This window comes from Pagrus major, chromosome 19 (genome assembly GCF_040436345.1).
Source record: "Pagrus major chromosome 19, Pma_NU_1.0".
NCBI classification, from domain to species: domain Eukaryota; kingdom Metazoa; phylum Chordata; class Actinopteri; order Spariformes; family Sparidae; genus Pagrus; species Pagrus major.
The window spans coordinates 21,437,049-21,459,552 of record NC_133233.1 but is presented as its reverse complement, the minus strand read 5'-3'; the positions used below and the strand labels follow the sequence as shown (position 1 = coordinate 21,459,552).

Here is a 22,504-nt window from a genome sequence, read left to right as displayed (position 1 = left end):
AGGGACCAGGGGATTGTTGGTGTTTACACCGCTAACAAAAGACCTTTCTACTGGGACCGTTTAGGGGCTGCCTGGTTAGCATGCTAACTTCACTAGATGTCGCTACAACACAATACATAAACATGATGTCAGATGCCATTTATTCACATTCTGTTGATAATTCGGGTTATTTTTTTTTTTAATGTTTTCAATTAAAAAATCTAGCATATTGCAGCTTTAAGTATCAATGCAACCAGCATTATAAGGAAGGAGACATAAGTATGAGGCAATTTAATCAACTAGTTTTAAATCACTACACATATGGATTGTGCAGCAATTCAGTGTGCAAGATAATACTGACTTTCCCTTCATTCTTACCTTTGAGTTGCCATAGTGCAACTCAAAACTGATGTAGCACGAGATCAGAAGGTCTAAAAAGATAACCAAATTTGCCTCCGCTTATTTTAAACACAACACTAGCTAGAGATCTCTTTGCAAATCCGATAATATGTTGAAATTTGTCAAAGTGAGAAGTTTGACAGCAGCTGAAACCACACGTGTTGTATGAGCAGATGTGTCTGTCTGTGGGTATTTAGTTTGTGTCTGTTTGGAATGTTTTGAATCAGTTTCTCAAATTCTTAAAGGAAAAAAAAAAAAGACTTAAGTGCATTTTTGTTTTATGTGGATGAAACATAAGTACTTGATTTAACCTCTAGTATGTAAATAATGACATTTGGCTTTGATTTGTTTTTATACTGGGTGTTTCACTCTTGGCCTTTTTTTCTGTCCTATGACACGACTGTGGGTTGTAGCGCTGCGTGAAGGAAGACGACGACGACGACACTGCAAATTTAGCTTTGAATTCTCTCATTTTGCAGGACATACTGTGGCTTACTGTATGTCGTGTATGACGCTCATTTACCTTGACTCATTAAGCTTTTCTCTCTTCTGTTTGCCTTTATAAATTTAGAATATCTTTTACTAGGGAGCCACAGCTGCCCTGATGCCTGTCCACCTTAAATTTCCCCACATTTGGAGCTGAGTAACAGCAAATTTGTCTCCAACTCTTAAAAATGCGCCTTGGAGGCTGTTTACAGCACTTTCTTCAACCAACAACTGAAGTCACACAGCTGCTTTATAGCATACTTTTTTTTTTTAAAAAACGGCTAAAATGAAGATTTTTACATCCTTTTGGAACAGCCAGCTATGATTGTAGACATTTTGAACGATTAGAAATGTGATTTGGATTCGATGTCTCATCCTTTCAAACACACTCTGGATGTTTTATAATGAATGTGCATCTGGCAGACGACGAGGCAGTGGCAGGTTCATTTCACTCTCTGCTCTAATGTGTGTAGATCTGAAAACGCCAGCAAGGTTTTACTGTTTCATTTGGTGACGTGATAATGTCCTAAGATGCCATATTGAATGAAAAATGAATGAGCTCTTTTTTTGCTTGCGGATAAAATGTTACGAGGAAATCTTTGTATTTTGACTTTAAACATGTTAAATTTTACGCTAGCCTTAAATTGAAAATGACCAAGTGTATTTTTTTTTTTTTTTTTTTGACTTAATGTCAAGGTTTTGATTCAGATTTTCAGTGTCTTTGAAATGTAGTTCTTGTTACACGTGAAGATACATGAAATAAAGATATACAGGTGTGTCGACCCTGTGTTCTCCTGAAAGGGGTGCGACAAAGTCAGCAACCCTACGTTACTCTAAAACTGCAGTATTTCGTGCCATTCTCCTGGTTTAGTCTGCAGCTGACAGCAGACGAGGACAGGATAGGTGTGTATGAGCCCTATGAGATGTGTGTCGGTGTGTATGTGTGTGCGTGTGTTGCATAGATTGAGCCATGCTTCTAACGAAGTTGAAGATCTTATGGCTTTGTTCTCATCATTTCTCCAGCAGTTTCTTCTGTCCGGCTTACATGTAGTCTTAACAAAGCTGTAGCAACTGAACAGATGACAGGCAAAAATACTTTTGTCCTGGCAATAACTCATCAAGGCTGTAATATATTTGAATTTTCCACCTGTTTTCAGTTTTTTCATTCTTTCATTTGCTCTATTTTTTGATCGTTTTGGAGTTCAAAGCATGTTTCTCTTGATTATTTTTAATCAATAAAGAATGAGCATATCAGCCACCTGCTGGCACTTTCTGTTTCTTTGTGTGCACCATTACTTGTCATTTTGAGTTACAAATAATTATCGTCAGAATGATATCGTCAGAACGAGTCACCTGTATTCGAGTCTAGAGCGACTTTAGTGGCAGGGCCGTGCAGAGACCTTTCGAGGGGCAGGGGGCAAAAGGGGCACTAGAGGGTGAACAAGAGCTGCAACGATTAGTTGATCGAAAAATATTAAGTGCATACTGTTCTGATGATTGGTTGTTCGTTTCAGTCATTTTTCCAAACAAAATGTCAAACATTTGTTGGTTTCAGCGTCATAAATGTAATGATTTGATGCTTTTCTTTGTCATTAAAGGTATCATTTGTAGAATATGGCCAGAATTCAAAGGTAGCTCCAAAAACACAGTTTATTTTGTTCATTTATTAAACTAAAAGCTGGTGTGTGTCTCCCAGCTGAAAGTAAAGAGGGCTGTTGGACTATCTCCTCTTGCTAGTACAAAGTGGTATTACAAGACGGCACAGGCCAGGACAGGATGTTCTTCTTTTCTCCAAACTATTATTATACTATTATTTAACGAAGCCACTGCGGTTACGATCACTTATAAACTTGCGCTGCTTAACTGATGCTCACTTGAAGTGGTCAATATGTAATGCTCTTACTCAGATATGGGATTGGCAAAAGATAAAAAGGCAGGAAAAAATACAGAGCGCAGAGCACGGTGTACCACACACACTCGCACACAGTGACATTTCATACATTTTCCAGAAATCTACTAATTCGCTCCACTGTGCTGATCCAGAATCTGCCCTTAATTCATTATTTCTAGTGCTGTAATTACACAAAGTAGTCGAGTATTCATATTGACATGCAGTTTGACTGTGTGACTATGCATAAGTCAAGAAAATGTTATACTCGTTTAAACGGTAACACTTTAAAATAAATATGCATAAATTTGTGAGTAGTTTCCAAGGATGAGTGAGGAATGATCAGTAACGCATTGATAGTTCATAAATCATTCATTAGTAATCCCTAGATAACTTTGATTCGAGGACTAACTCTAACTAGTCCGCACTTGCGCTACCATCAAGATGGATTAAAAAAAATGTATTACAGCTAGTGTCAGTGTTATGTAATATAATGTTATGTAACGCAAGTGTTTTTAATTTATTCATCAAAAAAACAAAAGTAAACCGAACCAAACACAATAAAATAAAGTGCACTTTGGACATGAGGGGCAAAGGGTGCTCCTCCCTCTGCACGTGCCTGTTTAGTTACGTTGCAATTTTGACTTTATATAACTATATTTACACTCTGTGGTGTGTGTGAATCCTTATTTTATAGTCTGTTTGCAGACTGCTCTCACTGCAGTCAGGTTTATTGGCCTCACTATCTTTAGGTGTGATTACAATTATCTTTTTACAACCCTTTCACTCGGACCAAGTTATGTCATCGTCTGATTTCCAAACATTTAAAGCAGCACTCCAGCCGGTTAATACAGTACTTTCATAGAGATGAAGGACTTTTAAGAGGCAGAATCTTTCAAAAATGGTCGAAATCAGTGAAGCAGAAAGACGGATGTTCTCACTTTTAGTGCCTAGTAAAAAAAATATTGTGGTTTTATTTTTATTTTAAAGATTTTAAGTCTTAAAAACCAAGCCGCTTCTTTCGGACTGTGTGGGAGGAGTTTGGTCAGAGTTGATCACTCGCAAGACCAACTAAGCGCCTGATTGGTGCACGGAAGTGTGACATCATTGTGTTCTCACTGAGCACCGCCCCCTATAAACCCGTTAGATCAAAGACAGTCAGAGAAAAAAGCTGGTTGAGAATTGAGCATTGAGGGCGCTTTAACAAAATTAAGTTTAAAGGTGCATTATGTAGTTTTGGGGGAGAGAAAGATCTTTATTGACTAATTTTTTTTATGCTGAAACAAACTAAATAAATAAACTTTCTTTGTTTTCATGACTGAATAAACAAAATGACAAACGTATTTAACTTATCATATGCTTTCTGTATTTCATGAGACTTCACTATTCAACAACCCATCACATGCTTTCAGCTGGTTGATATTGTGGCCCTGAAGTGCAATTGTTGAAACTGATGAAACCAGTAAAGTTTTGGTACCATTTCTGTTGAAAGTAACGTGCAGCCAGGACTTTTTGTATGTTTTTCCTCAAAATTCTGTGTTTTCTATCCTGAATTCATTTGGGGCAATTGTGAGTTTTGCACTTCAATTACTATTGCAATGAGGTCCACCTAGGCCCACCCGCAGGTACACAGCTTCAGCCTGAGGTGTCCTGACAAGTCACATTTAAATACCTATGCAGTCTGTTTGTTCTGAATGTGGCAGCAGCATGAAAGTGCTGTCATTGTCAGTTTAAACATTAACTTGCAGGACAAGAGTCGAGTTCACCGACGGCAGCTGGTTGTCTCTTTCATTCAGAGCACGATCAGATATCAATATGAGCAACTTCGGACAGATTCTGAAGGAGATCGGGGAGTTTGGTTTGTTTCAGAAACGTCTAGTTGCTGCATTATGCTTCCCAAGCATGTTTGTAGCTTTTGACGTGATTGGTCAGGTGTTTACCGGCATGAGCTTCCCACATCACTGTGACACTGACTGGATCTTGGCGCGTGGGCCCAACCTGACTGATGAGAGACAAAGAAATCTCACCCTCCCGGTGAACAAGGATGGAAGGTTTGAAAGCTGCAAAATGTTCACACCTGTGGATTTGGATCTGGAAACAATCGAAGCGTATGGGATTAATACAACAACTGGATGCACAAATGGATCAGATTTTGAGGCACCCAAAGGCGCTTCCAGCATTTTAACAGAGGTAAGAAATTCTTGTTTGTACACCCAAAGAGCAACACACCTAACTGTTCAACTAAATGTATTTCTTACTTCTTGCTATTTATATCAGGTTATTTTTTGTTATTGTTCAGACAAAACCGAGGTTGTTGTTACTGGTTACAACAAGTTTGTTATTTGCTCTCAAGAAGCCTGCCTGGAGGCTAATCTTTAAAGAAAATCTGAACTTTGACCCGCGCATCTGCAAACTTGTGCAAACCAGCTTTTGGCGTACATTATATTCCATTTCTGATGACCCTGCCACTTTGTATTTATGGACTGACATTTCGGATTATAGTTTGGAGGTTAAAGGACAAGTTCACCCAAAACTGAAGATTCAGTCATTATCTGCTTAACCTCAAATTGTGTAGACCGCAAAACATTTCTGGAGCTTCACACCATACCAGTGTTTCAGCATTTAGAGGACTTGATTTAAATGTAAAAACAACAACAAAAACAAACAAACAACTGAAATAAACAAAACAAAAAAAAACAGTTGCAATCTTCACTTTAGCTGCTAAGCTAAACAATTTAGCAGGCAACGCATCTGTACTGGGGTCAAGCTTGCGCACCCACTTCTAATGAGGTACGTGCTAATGCTTTTCAGTTTTTCAGTCTTTCACTATCCATCATCTTCTCAGTTCCTGATCGATTGGGATTTGGGAAGCAGTTTATTGGTAACAATTTGCCAGATTCCCTACATTTCAACTATTTGCAACCTGGAATACGGCGGCATCACATTATCCCAGCGTTTAAGCTTCCCACCCTGAGCGTGACGTCAGAAGAAAATGGCCGCCGTGTCAATATAGTGTATGAAAGTGAGGGACCATCCCTCCCTTTAAATGCTCTGGGAGAAAATAGATTTCAAGATATTGCTTACCACATAAAGAGTTCCTTTACTTTATTCATTCATCTGTGAAACAATTGTGAAATGTTATTTTGTACGGTTGTTTTTTTGTTGTTGTTGTAATACTGTTTTTGGCCAGAAAAGGCTGAAAAGCATCACTATGTCATTATGGATCCTGCTGCTTTTCTTGGCAAATAGAAAATGATGCAATTTCACTTGAGCAAAAAAATTGTTTCCCAGATGCAAAAAAACATAAAGGAACACAGAAAATGGATCACTACTTCTTTTTTCCCACACTGACCACTCAGGGCTTCTGTAGCATCCTGTGCAGCACTTTGTACTTTTTAAAGTTGTACATACTGTATTTATTGAGGACAATCGCCTGCAATTCTACTTTCTAAGATTTCCCTCCCTGTTATCAGTTCGACCTGGTGTGTGATAGAAGCAGTCTGATCGAAGCATCTCAGTCCATCTACATGGCCGGTCTTCTGGTTGGAGCGCTGGTGATGGGGCCGATGGCTGACAGGTAGACATACACTCCCATCCTAACTCCACTTACATGATTTTTTTATTTTTCCATCTAAAATGATATACATTTTTAGATTGAACAGCTCTTCTCTTCTCTTCGTAGGTTGGGTCGTCGCTTTGTGGTGCTGCTCTCACTCCTCCTCATGCTGGTGTTTGGTGTCAGTTCTGCTTTCTCACCCAACATCTACGTTTACATCGTTCTCAAATTTTCAAGTGGGATCTCTGTTTCAGGCATTATTGCCAATGCATTTGTGATAGGTGGGTAAAATGTTCACAACTGAAACTTCTGAATTTAAACCTTTGGTTGTCTGGACGTCAGAATAATCTATCTACATACTCTTCTTTCGCTGTTATTGCATTATTTTTTGGATTACAAACCAGTTACCAACTGACTTTCATTTTAATTTTCAAAGAACATACCCTTTTGGTTTAAGGCTGTGTGATTTATTGTCTTATTGCAGCCCCCAGATTGGGAGGAAAAACACAATCCTACTTTTTAGTTTCCTTTATAATCAATACAAAGCCTCTCAGTTTCACACTGATGGCTGATGCTTGGATTTGCAAGTTGCAAGCTGCCAAAGTCTCACAGTGGTGACTCTTTTGACTATTGCTGTGTTGCATTGCAGATGTTCATTCATCCTACCTTTGCATTACAGAAGCATACATATATTTGAATGTCCAGTGTGTAGGATTTAGGCAGCCCGAAAAACATCCATATACGTCAACTGAAGAGATTGGCAGCTTGTCTGAACGCCAGCATACTCCTTCAGTTGTGTTTCTGCAGCAGCATGACTTAGAATGAGTCTTTTTCGATCTTCAGACTGAGCGGGTCGTCTTCCCATGGAGTCCTCAATGTTGCACTGCTGTGTTTCTACAGTAGCTCAGAAGGGACAAACCAAACACTGACTCTAGAGAGGACCTTTTGTGGGTTTTTTTGCGCATTTTGCTGTCATCGTAGGGGAGAGTGAGATGAGGTGTGTTCATTTGGTTGCAGCCTACATCCTCACCACTCAATGCCACTAAATTCTTCACACTGGAACTAAAATTAGTGAATAAAATTAGTAATAATAAGTGAAGCAAAGGCAGAAATAATGACATTTCTCTCTGTGTTGTTGCTTTAAAGGTGGAGAGTGGAGTGACTCCTCCAGGTTTGCTCTCTGCACCATTATCTGCCACTCCTTCTTCCCTCTCGGACTGATGGTGTTGTCTGGCGTCGCCTATTTCATCCGTGACTGGAGGATCCTGCAGCTGGTGCTCTTCAGCCCGCTTGTTCTTGTCATTGGAAGCTTCTACTGGTCAGCAGCCACTTGGATTTAATATTTTACATCTCCATTTTAGCCTTAAAATATAAAAGAGTACGCATTATAGTTTGTGATCTGTATCTCAATCAGGATTCTTCCAGAGTCAGCTCGCTGGCTCATCACCCAGGGCAAAAAGGATGTGGCCATAAAGGAGATCCGGAGGGCAGCTAAGGTGAACGGGAGGAAGGTCCCTGAAGAACTGCTCGACAAGGTCAAATGCATCAGACACATTTAGGCTTTAAGTAAAAGCAAACTCAATACAGCTCTGAAATAAATATACTGTAAAACTAAAGAAAAGTCACCTACGTTGTTTAGCTGGAGGTGGAGGGAACATCCAAAAGAGGAAACATGCTGGACATCTTCAGGATATCATATCTGAGGAAACGTGCTCTCATAATGAGCTACATCTGGTGAGTATCTATCCCGACCTCGACCACCTCTTCAGCCATGTTTTTACGGCTGCGCTGAAGATATCTCCTCCGCTCTGTTGACAGGTTTGGAACAAGTCTGATGTACTACGGACTGAGCCTGAACGTTGGCAACTTCGGTCTGGATATCTACCTCACACAGTTCATCTTTGGCGTGGTAGAAGTACCTGCACGTCTGGGCTGTTTGCCTCTTCTACAGACCTTTGGGAGGAAAATATGTCAAGCAGTGTTCCTGCTGTTTGGAGGTTGTTCTTGTCTTGCGATACTTGCAGTTCCAAGAGGTACTTTATTGTATATAACAACAGGAGTTGCTACATCCAAAGTAGGGGTGTCCAGCCCAGTCGCCAGGATGTTATGTTATCAGTTTACATTTCTGCAAACCACAGTAACATCCAAGGTAGACATTTGAACCAAACGTGGCGTATCACATTCACATTTTATGTTCATTAGTCACCTTTCTTAGCGGGAAGTGAAGGGGAAGGTGCGACCAAAACTGGCTATTTTTCACGGGAGGTCGGACCATCTCCACCCGTGATCGTGGTGACCAAAACAGGTAAACCTAAACCATAGCATAAGCGCAGTGTTGTGACAAAAGAGGTAAAAAATATGACCTAAGCAAACATGATGGTGCAACATAAAGAAACGTCCAGTTTCAACTTACCTGTGGTTTTGCAGAAATGTGCTTGGCGATATAGTTTATTCCGGCGATTTGGCTGGGGTGTCACAAATGACATTCTAGATCAACAAATTGATCAAAATGAGCATTAATTTAACGATTACTGAAATCAAAAGTAGAGCCTATAATTCTCCAGAGGGCAGAGGGCTGTTTGCGTATCTACTGTTGAGCCTAAATGGGCCTTAACATTGGCAAATCATTCTGGAAAAAAAGTTTAAATCAAATATTAAATCAAACTGAATCCAATCATGACACCATTAATCCAAAGATATATTCTAACCAGAGACATGCATTGCATTCTGACACGCGTTTAATTTATTTGTCCTTCAGACCTTCCTGTCGTGGTTACAGTCATAGCTGTGGTGGGGAAATTTGCTGCCACTGCCAATTTCTCCACAGTCTATGTTTACACTGCAGAACTGTATCCTACCAATCTAAGGTAAGGTAGGTAAAACATCAAATAATTATTAATATTATTATATGTCATGTGATTGCTCATCAGTCCATTGTCTACACTGGCAGGCAGAATGGTGTAGGTCTAAACGGCACGTTTGCTCGTGTGGCGGGCATCCTCGCTCCTCTAATCAGGCTGCTGGACGTCTACCATTACACCATCCCCATGCTCATATACGGCATCGTCCCCATTGCTGCTGCGGGTTTGTGTTTGCTGTTGCCTGAAACCCGCAATGTTGAACTCCAGGACCAGGCTGAACCCACGTGAGTTGACGAACCCTTTCACAACAGAGGATCGCTTCCAAGAAACTCAAAGTAATTCTGTAAATGAATCTTCTTGTGTTTAATTTCAGGAAACCAGAGAACAAGGATGCTGAGATGTCGTCCTCCAATAATTCATTGAAGAGAACAAAAATGTAATTCACATGGACAAAATGTTTTAATGAAGAAGAATGCAGTTACATGAATCCAAGGCTGCAAAACACTGCATGAATTTTTTTTACTTTATTTTGTTTTTTGTAGTTAAAATCTGTTAGAAAATAGTTTCACTATGACAGAATTAAAAGACATTGAGAACTGGGATTTGTACATACACTACATTAAATTATGTAAATGTATATTTGCTATGACTATGACTATGACTTTTAATGGAATGTATTTCCTCTCTATGTATTTAAGATGAGTTATTATTAATGATGAAATATAAATGAAGATTTTGCATAATTACATTTTAATGTCACGATCTGTTTTAGTTTGTAGTGCATCTTATCCCTGGAACTTGATTTATTCACATACATGGTTCTGTTTATTAAACCTCTCCCATTCCCAACATAAAATTATGTGCATCTATATACTGTAAGAGACAGACACAGCAGCTTAGGTAAAACAATGTGATCCAAGTAGGGTACAAAAGGGCATGTCTGACTTCATTTTATTGCTTTGTTTATAATTTTACAACTAGCGGAAATTTATAAATTATTGTTGTTGTTCACGCTCTTCACAGTCTTGGATTGCTCGTGGTTAAAGATTACCTGATAAAGTCAGATATTTGTATCGATAGTGCTATACTTTTGGCACACAGACCTGGGCGCCTTCATAACTCAGACCACACTTTGATGGGGAAGCACTGCAAAATCAGCCAGATGTCAATATGAGCAACTTCGGGCAGATCCTAAAGGAGGTGGGGGAGTTTGGTTTGTTTCAGAAATGTTTACTGGCTGCATTATGCATCCCGAGCATTTTTGGTGGTTTTGACGTGATTGGTCAGGTGTTTACCGGCATGAGCTTCCCACATCACTGCAACACTGACTGGATCTTGGAGCGTGGGCCCAACCTGACTGATGAGAGACAAAGAAATCTCACCCTCCCCGTGAACAAGGATGGAAGGTTTGAAAGCTGTAAAATGTTCACACCTGTGGATTTGGATCTGGAAACCATTGAAGCATATGGGATTAACAGCACAACTGGATGCATAGATGGATGGGACTATGAGGCACCCAAAGGCGCTTCCAGCTTTGTGACAGAGGTAAGCAAGAAAACACCACAAGGGCTCTATGTATTGATCCTGTAAACCCTTCCTATGGCCTTGCTCTTGATTCTTTCTTTGATCGATTCCTTTTGGTTCTCCTCTTGTCACCTTCCTTCTTCTCAGTTTGATCTGGTTTGTGACAAGAGTGGTCTGATTGAAGTATCACAGTCCATCTACATGGCAGGTTATCTGGTTGGAGCGCTGGTGCACGGAGCAGTTTCAGACAGGTTAGGACCAGTAAAACATGCACTCCCACCTTGAATATCAGTGATATCAATCTCTGCAAGACTTAAAGAGACTTTGGTTTGATGGTAGCTGCTATGATAATTACTCTTTTTATTACATACAAGACCTTAAAGTGTTTTATTTAACAAAAGGAAATTGGTGCAAGACTTGGACAAAAAATATATTTATGGGGAGAAGAAACATACAGAGGGACAGACCAACAATGATACCAACAATGACGCCATCTTGTCTCCTAGACTACTTCAGACAAACCATATAAGGGAAATCTAAACCCCTGTATGAGAAAAAAAAAAGAACAATAAGCGGTATGTGTATATAAGTTCACTATAACACAAAACAAATTATTTATCTCCTTTGTTTGTAGGTTTGGGCGACGTTTTGCAATCCTACTTGCCCTCTGTGTCCAACTGTTTTTTGGTGTGGGTGCTGCATTCTCACCAAACATCTATGTTTACATGGTCCTAAAATTTTTCAGTGGGACTTCAGCAGCAGTCATTATAATGATCACATCTGTGTTGGGTAGGTACACTGTTCATCTGTTGACTAAAGCCAAAGTTACTGATTGGTGGGGGCAATTTCTTTCTTTGATCAACCCAAACATCTTTCTTTCCACTGTCAGTGCAACTGGTTCAGTTCAACTCTGCCACTACAGTAATGGTGGCATATTAAACATACAGTATAAATCTGCTTGAGAATTAGTCTATGGGGTTCGGCAGCACTGTACTCTATACAGTAATAGGTGATTATGTTCATAAAATCCATATCTGTTGTACAGGAGTGGAGTGGACTGATCCCTCTAAGGCTGCTCTTTGCACAACAATCATCATTATCTTCTTTTCCGTCGGACTGATGCTGTTGTCTGGTATTGCATATTTAATCCCTAACTGGAGGATCCTGCTGCTGGTGCTCGCCAGCCCTGTTGTCCTTCTTCTGGGATTCTTTTACTGGTCAGTAGTCTATCAGACCATAATACTCCGACAAGTGTATGAGGTGCTATTTGCCAAAAACAATACAGCTATAATTGTAACTTCAAAATCATGTTATCTGAATTCGAACCTGTGTTTCAATAGGTTTCTCCCAGAGTCAGCTCGCTGGCTCATAACCCAAGGCAGGAAGGAGGAAGCACTAAGGGGGGTTCGGAGGGCAGCCAGGGTGAATGGTAGGACGGTCCCAGAAGATCTGCTAGATAAGGTGAGCTGCATCACACACGCTTTGACTAAAACATAATGAAATGTATACATTTTCTGAAACAGACTTTTAACTTTTTCAGTTGGAGATGGAGGTTACATCTGAAAAAAGAAACATGTTGGACGTCTTCCGAATACCGTATTTGAGAAAACGTACCCTCATAATGGGCTTTAACTGGTGTGTCTTTTTTAACTTATATCTCTCAGTCAGACAATCACAGTAGATGAGATACATCAATAATTTTTATCAATGACATGTAGTAGAAACAGCTCTCACAGTACACAGTTGTCCCAATCATCCTTTTTTATAGCAGTAGGAAAACTAAACATACTTCTCCAACTCTGTCACCAGGTTTTCAACAAGTCTGCTATATTATGGACTGAGCCTGAATGTTGGAGGTTTTGGCCTGAATCTCTACCTCACACAGTTCATCTTTGGTCTTGTCGAAATTCCTGGATTGTTGAGCAGTTTATTTTTGATGCAGCACTTTGGAAGGAAAATATGTCAAGCAGGCTACCTGTTCTTTGGGGGTGCTGCTTGCCTCTTGATCCTTGCTATCCCAAATGGTACTTTCAAAACCTTGCCCATGTTTTTTTTTTGTTTTTTTATCTGAAAACATTTGTTACAGCTGTGGTAATAGTTTGATATTTATCTGACAGCTACTATTATTTACCCAACAGACCTTCCAGTGGTGGTCACAACCATAGCTGTACTGGGGAAATTTGCTGCGCCTGCCTCTTTCAGCACAGCCTATGTTTACACTGCAGAGTTATACCCAACTATTTTAAGGTAATGCCACTCCTTATGCTTGCTTCACATGATTATTAGATAAAAACAAACATTATCACTGTTAGAAAATGATCTTTTTTAACATTGAGCTTGACATATATTTTTGGCTGTTTCAGCTTGAAGCCCAAACCTAACCAATTAGTTTTTGTGCCTAAACCTAACCAAGTATTTTTTGTACCTAAACCTCAGTAAGTTGTTTTTGTGACTAAACCTAACCAAGTTGTTTTTGTGACTAAACCTTACCAAATATTTTTTGTACTTAAACCTAAGTAAGTTGTTTTTGTGACTAAACCTTACCAAATCGTTTTTGTACCTAAACCTAACCAAGTCGTTTTTGTACCTAAACCTAACCAAGTCGTTTTTGTGCCTAAACCTAACCAAGTTGTTTTTGTACCTTAATCTAACCAAGTCGTTTTTGTGCCTAAACCTAACCAAGTCATTTTTGTACCTAAACATAACCAAGTCATTTTTGCACCTAAACATAACCAAGTCATTTTTGCACCTAAACCTAACCAAGTTGTTTTTGTGACTAAACCTTACCAAGTTGTTTTTGTGACTAAACCTTACCAAGTCGTTTTTGTACCTAAACCTAACCAAGTCGTTTTTGTGACTAAACCTAAGTAAGTTGTTTTTGTACCTAAACCTAACCAAGTCGTTTTTGTGCCTAAACCTAACCAAGTAATTTTTGTACCTAAACCTAAGTAAGTTGTTTTTGTGACTAAACCTTACCAAGTCGTTTTTGTGACTAAATCTAACCAAGTCATTTTTGTACCTAAACCTAAGTAAGTTGTTTTTGTGACTGAACCTTACCAAGTCGTTTTTGTACCTTAACCTAACCAAGTCGTTTTTGTACCTAAACCTAAGTAAGTTGTTTTTGTGACTAAACCTTACCAAGTCGTTTTTGTACCTTAACCTAACCAAGTCGTTTTCGTACCTAAAGCTAACCAAGTCAGTTTTGTACCTAAACCTAACCAAGTTGTTTTTGTGCCTAAACCTAACCAAGTCATTTTTGTGCCTAAACCTAACCAAGTTGTTTTTGTGCCTAAACCTAACCAAGTCATTTTTGTGCCTAAACCTAACCAATTCGCTTTTGTGCCTCACCCTAACTTAACTGTGACCATTTGACAACGTTAGCAACAGTCCAAAAGTCATACCATGTCATTATATGTGAACAGATTAATAGCAAGCTTTTATGTATGTATGTATGTATGTATGTATGTATGTGTTTGTCAGCTAAACAGAAACACTGGTAGCCGCTACTGTATTATAAGGTTTTTCTGACATTCATTGACTGCAGTTAGTTTGTGGTTTGATTAAAGGTTTACAGTCTAATTATGTGTTTACCTTGATTACTGATTGTGGCTGATCATCAGGCTAATTACTCTAAAACCTTATATTAGGCATGCAGCAAGTATTTTTATACAAACAATGATTACACTGTAATGTGTGGGCTGTAATCTAAAGTGTTAACTAAATCCTTTCAATAAGTATGCAATCTCTTTAGAGTCCATTGTATGTTCTTGCAGGCAGAATGGTGTAGGTGTAAACTCCATGTGTGCTCGTGTGGCGGGCATCCTCGCTCCACTAATCCGGCTCCTGGAGGTCTACCATTACACCATCCCCATGCTCATATATGGCATCATCCCCATTGCTGCTGGGTGTTTGTGTTTTCTACTGCCTGAAACCCTCAATGTTGAACTTCAAGACCACACTGAGCTGAAGTAAGCTGAGCATAAAATGCTATATTTGAAGAAAATTACAATCAAAATACATTGTTTCGCAACCCTTTTTACACAAAGGCTGGGATGCTGTGTCAAGAATTCAAAAATATTCAATTTAATACAGTCTGGGGTTTCCATTTTATCGTATTTTGCTCGTCATAATGCGCCACACATTTTCAATTGGAGACAGGGTTGGACTGTGGGCATGCCAGTCTAGTACCTGCACTCTTGTACTACAATGCCAAGCTGTTGTAACATGTGCAGAAGGTGACTTTGCATTGCCTTCCTGGGATAAGCACAGCAACAAACTGTATTCACAAAAATGTTTTTCCAATTGTTCCCGAGCCCATGTAGTAACATCCTTTATATAATCATTGTTGTAATCGTTGGTTTTTGATGCAGTGTTACCAGAGGCATTTAGATTTCTGATTGTAGATTTCACTGGGTTCAAATTCAAAATAAATATATGTATATATACAAAAAAGTATACGTTTATCAATTTGAACATTATTTATTTTGTCTTTGTGCTGTATTCAACTGAATATAGCTTGAAAAAGTTTTTGCTAATTATTCAGCTTCTTTGGAATCGAAGTTTCAAGTGTAAATCGTTCTATATTATAATACTTTATTTTTGTTTTGAATTGTAGAAAAGCAGTGAATGGACCTACATCGGACAGATTCAGTCCTGAAGAAATTACTGAAGAGGACAAATTGTAATTGGATCTGAAATCATATTCAGAAGTTCAGTTTGTCTTTTCCCTTATTTATTATCAGGTAGCAAAGAAGTCAACTACAGTTTTTATAGTTTTAACTATAGTTTAAGATGCAGAAATCAAACTGATGAGTCATTTTAAGCATTATTATTAAAGGATTTTATTTCATTTTTAAGTCAAAATTTGTTTTAGCTTTTCATGCATTTTATACCTGGAAGTTTATTAGATATTGATGTATTCACACAAATGCTTCTTTTTCTTAAGTCGAATGGATTCATTATCCATTCTCAACCGACTAGCAATAACATTAAAACCACTGGCAGGTAAAGTGAATAACATTGATCATCTTCTTACAGTGCAATGTTCTGCTGGGAAACCTTGGGTCCTGGCATTCATGTGGATGTTACTTAGATACGCACCGCCCGCCCAAACACTGTTACAGACAAAGTACGCCACCCCATGTCAACGGCACTCCCTGATGGCAGTATCCGCCCCCTGAAGGACAATACACCCTGCCATACCTTATAGACTAACCATGGATTGCCCGAGAGATGGACAAAAAGTTAAAAGCGTCAACCTGGCCTCCAAATTGCCAATCCCAATCCAATCGAGCATCCGTCGAATGTGCCGAAAAACAAGTCCAATCACAGAGTGGGGCCTCTAAGGATCAGACTTGTTACAGCACGTCCCATGGATGCTCGATGGGATTGGGATCTGTGAAATTCAAGGGTCAAGTCGTTGTCTTGAGTTCTTTGTCTTGTTCCCCGGGCCATACCTGAGCCCATCAGCAGTGTGTCAGGGTGCACTGTCCTGCATAGCAGCACTGCCAGTAGGTAGTGCCATTGCCATGGGGGGGTGGTATACTTGGTGTTTTGCTGGGGTGTTGCATGTCAAAGTGGCATCACCATGAATTCCAGGCTCCACCGTCTCCCAACAGAACATTGCATTGTACCGAGATGATCAATGGTAATCACTTCACCTTTCAGGGATTTTAATACTGTGGCTGATGGGTGCATGTTTACCTGTCATGTCAGAGAGATAGAGCAGCTAAAGCAAAAGCAAAGTTTACAAAAGATCCTTGATAAGAACAGGGATCATCACCTGGCCGACTGTCAGATCTGACAACAAAGTCCGAAGGAGCATGACTAACTTCACCTTTATTGCCATTTTGTTTGAAGCTGTGCGTGTACTGGTGTTCGTTGAGTACATACTGTTGAACATGTGATTTTATTCTCTTTTGTATATGTCCAGTCTATCTGCACTATGAAGCTCATTGTGAATGCTGTTGTGTTAAAAGTGCTACATCAATAAAGTTAAATTTACCAGAGCTCAGTTACTGTCACTGTCTGTATTACTGCTCATTTCTTTGTTTTGTTTAAAGTTATACAGAGTGGAAGCATCAAATTTAGTGCTGTTGTCATCGATTACAAGTCAATTAACCGTTAACTGTCATGTTACATATCTTGGGTTGGCAAAATGAGCAAGAGCTAGTGTGTTTGTAGGAGGGTCGACACCAGCGATGTGTGAAGCGATTTGCACCTTTACAATGGCAGATCAATTACTACTACATTTAAAATCTTAACTGCAAATGTTACTTTTGCATTCCTGTTGTGGCTTTTGCATTTGGTTCAACCGTTCTGGGCCTCCGTACTTGGTAAAATGTGCATGAGTGAACTGGAAAGCATATGTGCATGGTTAAAAATGGCAAAGGGGCAGAGCAACTGCAAGTCAGTGACAGCTGGGGCTGAAGGCAGGCCCTGTTTACCATTCATGTCTTGTTTAATTTTTGCATATATCCAGTGTTTTGATGCCATTATGTTAAAAGAAGCTAGGTTGAAAGTAGATTGGATAGCTGGCATGTAAAGGGGTTCTCCAGTGGATATAAGGTGATGCTCTCTACTCCAGGTTTCAGTGTCTGTGTTCATGTAGCAGCCTCGGTTTGCTGTATTTTGCCACAGTAAATCCAAGAACTTTAACCTTTTTGAATTATTTGACTAAGTGTTGTCGAAGACCTGAGGCCCACCTTAAGAGTTTTTTCCGCAACCTCATAAAGAGACAACGCTGAACAGTGCTGCAGAGTAATAATGGTCGCTAGTGAATGATTAGACCCAGCCAGTGACAATGTAATGGGCTGGAGAGGAAGGAGTTAAAAACTTGATGCCTTTGGTTAAAGATTAATTAGCAAGATTATGGCACTCAGAAGGGGGCGCATTCACACTTAACACTGACCTTTACAGTCGAAGCACTGCAAATTCAACCACATTTCAATATGAGCAACTTCGGGCAGATCCTAAAGGAGGTTGGGGAGTTTGGTTTGTTTCAGAAACGTTTAGTGGCTGCATTATGCATCCCTTGCATTTTTGGTTCTTTTGACTTGATTGGCCAGGTGTTTACCAGCATGAGCTTCCCACATCACTGCAACACTGACTGGATCTTGGAGCGTGGGCCCAACGTGACAGATGAGAGACGAAGAAATCTCACCCTCCCCGTGAACAAGGATGGAAGGTTTGAAAGCTGTAAAATGTTCACACCTGTGGATTTGGATCTGGAAACCATTGAAGCGTATGGGATTAACAGCACAACTGGATGCATAGATGGATGGGACTATGAGGCACCCAAAGGCGCTTCCAGCATTGTGACAGAGGTAAGCAAGAAAAAACCTCAGGGTCCCATGTCTGGATCCAGACACCATCCTATCATGACCTGGCCCTATACTTGATAAAATATTGAGAATTACTACAAGTTTTTCCAGTTAAAACAGAGCTTTTAATCAAAAAATGTTCAAAAACAGTCTGTCTCATATGTTCCTAGAGTGTTGTGATAATTAAAAGCAGCACATAAATCTGTTATGTGTTTTATTTTACATTGCAGCCCTTAATTTACTTGAAATGCATTCAGACAATGTATTCATTAATTAAGTACTTATTCAAAATCCCTTCAGATCAATGGGAAAACTCACAATATTTGATAAACTCTTTCTCTGATCTTTCCCCTTCCTTTCTCCACCCTTCACATTCATTTTCTCCTCTCAGTTTGATCTGGTTTGTGACAAGAGTGGTTTCGTTGAGGCATCACAGTCCATCTACATGGCAGGTTGTCTGGTTGGAGCGCTGGCGTACGGGGCAATATCTGACAGGTAAGGGCCAATAAAACATTAACTCCTGTCCAATGTCAGTGATAGTAGAACATGTAAGGAGATTTTGGTTACACAGTAGCAGTTAGGCTTATTACTAGTTATGTATAAAACTTGGTGATGTAACCAACTAAAGGAAAGGTTTCCTTAGAAAGTCAAAATAAAAAGCTTTGAAATCAAGACCTTAAAGTTTTCCATTTAACGAAAAGGAAATTAGTACAAGTCGAAAAAAGAAAAATAACAAGGTAAACATACAGTACAGAGAGATCGACCAACAATGATGACAAAAATGGTCATTCTTTGTCGCTAAAATACACCTAGATGCACAAACGGTGACGTCTCTGGACAAACCATGAAAAGGAAATCTATGAGAAGCAAAGAGTGAATGATAAACAATAAATATGTACTGTATGTGTAGATTCAATCTGCAGCCTTTAACACAGAACAAATGATTTTTCTTCTTTGTTTGTAGGTTTGGGCGACGCTTTGCAATCCTTCTCTCCCTCTTTGTCTTACTGTTGTTTGGTGTGGGTGTTGCTTTCTCACCAAACATCTATGTTTACATATTCTTAAAATTTTTCTGTGGGACTTCAGCAGGTGTCTGCATGATGAACGCATCCGTGTTGGGTAGGTATACTGTTCATCTGTGGCTAAAGACACATTTTATATAGCAGTAAAAGTGCCAGAAAATGGACTATGTAGAGGCTGTTGGAGGATGTTGGGCTTTTTCTGCAACAAAGTTACTGATTGGTGGGGGCAATTTCTTTCCAAGATCAACCCAAATGTCTCCGTTTTCATTGTCAGTAAAACTGGTCCCCTTTAACCTGGACCTATTCATCTGGCCCTCTAACAACTTAATTTTTATTTATTTTTTCATTTATTAGTTATGTTTGTTGGTGAGCACAAACATACTCTTATTACAAACGCTTTAAACCAGGCTGTTAAATCTTCGAAACTGACTTCTAAAATTAAAAAAGGTGAATTGTCTAAAAATTCATTTCAACACATATAAATTCTGAGCATTGTCGATCAGACAAAGGGAACGTTAAAGGGTCCCTTGACTTTTTTTCTAATCTGGCCCTAGTTGAACAGGCTTGCTGTATACCTTGTTAGGTGAATATGCAATCCACATCTGTCATACAGGAGTGGAGTGGACTGATCCCTCTAAGGCTGCTCTTTGCGCAGAGGTCATCATAATGTTCTTTCCTGTTGGACTGATGCTGTTGTGTGGTATTGCATATTTAATCAGCGCCTGGAGGATCCTGCAGATGGTACTCTTCAGCCCTCTTGTCCTTTTCCTGGGATTCTTTTACTGGTCAGCATAATATACAGTATATTGATATGTTCATGCTATTTGCCAAAAACACTGTAGGGAAATAATTATAACATCTCTGATTTTGAACTTGTGTTCTGATAGGTTTCTCCCAGAGTCGGCTCGCTGGCTCGTGAGCCATGGAAGGAAGGATGAAGCACTAAAGGAACTCCGGAGGGCAGCCAGGGTGAATGAGAGGACAGTCCCTGATGATCTGCTAGACAAGGTTAACTGCATCAAACACACTTTGGCCCAATCCCATTTCCAAGTATACCCCTACCCATCGTTATCGAGTGAACCCCTTGCCCCTTTCGAACAGAGTTGCAAGGGGTAGTGGTTGAAATCTCCCCCTATGAAATGAGACAACCCTTCAACCCCACGGACGTCATATTCAAATCTGGATACAGTGTTGGATGAGGAGCTCAGTGGCGCATGAAGCCCAAATGACTCGACTTCCTGGCTTTAAAATTACCCAGATCCTGCGTGTTGTGTGGCCCATAAAGCAGGATCACTAGATACTTCCCTCGACTGAGCCGGCTGACTTCTGGCAAACTTGCATAGAGTTAACATGATTTAAACTCTTCTTGACTTTCCACATTTTATTGGACCAAATGGTTCAGATTATGACAGTCAAACAAGTGATTTTGTGGGGTTTGTGATGCTCAAAAAAAATGTATCCACCATTTTATAGCCCCTTCTTTCACAATGTAAGCTTATTGAAAAAAGTCTTTTTGGGCCCCAGTGCATCACGTGACATTGTAATTGCACAGTTTGGCCACTACCAAAGTTGGCTTCAAAGCCTGGCGCTCTTCCTGGGGGTTTGTTCAACCCTCATACGTCATCAGCTGATGGTGTTTACATTACAACCGGACTTTCCAATACGGCACCTTCCACGGTGGTGATTTCTCTTGCGTTCCTGTGGAAATCCTGGTATTATCACAATACTATTTGCTATTTATCTGATGGAGATAGAAAAGCATGGATGCTCACAATTCAGTCACAGCTTCAAGTTATCAATCAAGTCATCAAATAAAAAGAGAGTTGTTTTGTTACTGGCCACTAATGCTAGCGTTGCTTTTGGCCTGACATTAGCAACCTGTGCGCCTACCCTGCTAGTCTACACTGATATTAGAGAAGCGATACCTAGTGCAGCAACTTTGCTGCAGGACTTCACTATGTTAGCTAGCTAGTTGGTAGGCTACTGAGACATCAAAACAATTGGCTGCGATTTTTATTGCTTGTCATAAAGACAAGGATCATAATACTTTTAAATGGCAGCTCGTTCCCATAAGTCTGGGTTTGAAGTGTGCATCTGAAAACACTTTACCCGACCCCTATATCCCTACAGGAATCGGGAAACCCTACCCCTAGATGTGAACGTGCAAAACAGAGGGGTAGGGCTAAGTGGTAGGGCCAAGGGCAGGAATTGGGACTGGGCATTTGAGTCAATATATAGTAAAACTCTCTTTGACACCTGTACATTTTCTGCCTTTTTACTTTTCAGCTAGAGATGGAGGGTACATCTGAAAAAAGAAACACAGTTGATGTCTTCCGAATACCGTATTTGAGAAAACGTACCCTCATAATGGGCTTTAACTGGTTTGTCTTCTTTAATTAATGTAACTGTTCATGCCTGTTTCTCTCTCAGTGTGTGAATCACAAGTATAATAGTGTAATATTCAATAGCACATTTGTCCCAATAATACTGTTTTTAAGTCGTAGCTAAACTGATGTGGTCTCTCCAACTCTGATCAGGTTTTCAACAAGCCTGCTATATTATGGACTGACCCTGAATACTGGCGGTTTTGGCCTGAATCTCTACCTCACACAGTTCATCTTTGGAGTTGTGGAAATTCCTGCAATCTTGAGCAGTTTGTTTTTGATGCAGCACGTTGGAAGGAGAATATCTCAAGCAGGCTTTCTGTTCTCTGGGGGTGTTGCTTGCTTCGTGGTCCTTGCCATCCCAAATGGTACTTTCAAAACCTTTGCCATGTTTTTTTTGTTTTTTAAATCTCAAATAAATTGTTACAGAGGTGTAATTTGTTAAGTGTTTACCTGACATGAACATTGTGTTTCTGAAAAAATATTAATTACCCAACAGATCTTCCAGTGGTGGTCACAATCATAGCCTCACTGGGGAAATTTTTTGTCACTGCCTCTTACAGCACAGTCTACGTTTACACTGCAGAGTTATACCCAACCACTTTAAGGTAATGTCACTGCTCAAGTCTGCTGCTCATGATTATTACATAAAAAATCTTGGTAACACTCATAAGTGTTAATATGAGTCGATTCTTATTCATTGTAGGCACAATGGTCTAGGTGTAAACTCCATGTGTGCTGGTGTGGCGGGCATCCTTGCTCCACTAATCCGGCTCCTGGAGGTCTACCATTACACCATCCCCATGCTCATATATGGCATCATGCCCATTGCTGCTGGGGGTTTGTGTTTTCTACTGCCTGAAACCCTCAATGCTGAACTTCAAGACCACACTGAGCTGAAGTAAGCTGAATATAAAATGCTATATTTGAAGAAAATTACAATCAAAATACACTGTTTCGCAACCCACTTCCCACAAAGGCTGGGATGCTGTGTCAAGAATTCAAAAATATTCAATTTAATACAGTCTGGGGTTTCCATTTTATCATATTTTGCTCGTCACACATTTTCAATTGGAGACAGGG

At 39.8% G+C, this 22,504-nt stretch overlaps 3 protein-coding genes across 4 annotated transcripts; all 3 read left to right on the top strand.

Moving 5' to 3' along the window:
- Nucleotides 1-4,535: 4,535 nt before the first annotated feature.
- Nucleotides 4,536-10,013, top strand: LOC141014472 (solute carrier family 22 member 13-like). Of its 2 annotated transcripts, XM_073488283.1 has the most exons (10): nucleotides 4,536-4,942; nucleotides 6,226-6,329; nucleotides 6,435-6,589; nucleotides 7,455-7,626; nucleotides 7,723-7,843; nucleotides 7,948-8,042; nucleotides 8,127-8,341; nucleotides 9,067-9,175; nucleotides 9,259-9,453; nucleotides 9,543-10,013. In XM_073488283.1, exons 1-10 carry the CDS (start codon nucleotides 4,568-4,570, stop codon nucleotides 9,607-9,609), a joined length of 1,608 nt encoding a protein of 535 aa, XP_073344384.1. In that variant the 5' UTR covers nucleotides 4,536-4,567; the 3' UTR covers nucleotides 9,610-10,013. The 2 variants fall into 2 exon arrangements, with proteins under 2 accessions (XP_073344384.1, XP_073344385.1); XM_073488284.1 differs by lacking the exon at nucleotides 9,543-10,013 and having other exon boundaries at nucleotides 9,067-9,180; nucleotides 9,259-9,341.
- A 326-nt stretch (nucleotides 10,014-10,339) lies between these two features.
- Nucleotides 10,340-14,665, top strand: LOC141014765 (solute carrier family 22 member 13-like). The gene is made up of 9 exons (XM_073488677.1): nucleotides 10,340-10,714; nucleotides 10,841-10,944; nucleotides 11,328-11,482; nucleotides 11,739-11,910; nucleotides 12,034-12,154; nucleotides 12,234-12,328; nucleotides 12,503-12,717; nucleotides 12,832-12,940; nucleotides 14,467-14,665. Exons 1-9 carry the CDS (start codon nucleotides 10,340-10,342, stop codon nucleotides 14,663-14,665), a joined length of 1,545 nt encoding a protein of 514 aa, XP_073344778.1.
- A 2,978-nt stretch (nucleotides 14,666-17,643) lies between these two features.
- Nucleotides 17,644-22,326, top strand: LOC141014807 (solute carrier family 22 member 13-like). The gene is made up of 9 exons (XM_073488723.1): nucleotides 17,644-18,018; nucleotides 18,407-18,510; nucleotides 18,980-19,134; nucleotides 19,651-19,822; nucleotides 19,925-20,045; nucleotides 21,324-21,418; nucleotides 21,575-21,789; nucleotides 21,921-22,029; nucleotides 22,128-22,326. Exons 1-9 carry the CDS (start codon nucleotides 17,644-17,646, stop codon nucleotides 22,324-22,326), a joined length of 1,545 nt encoding a protein of 514 aa, XP_073344824.1.
- Nucleotides 22,327-22,504: the final 178 nt, after the last annotated feature.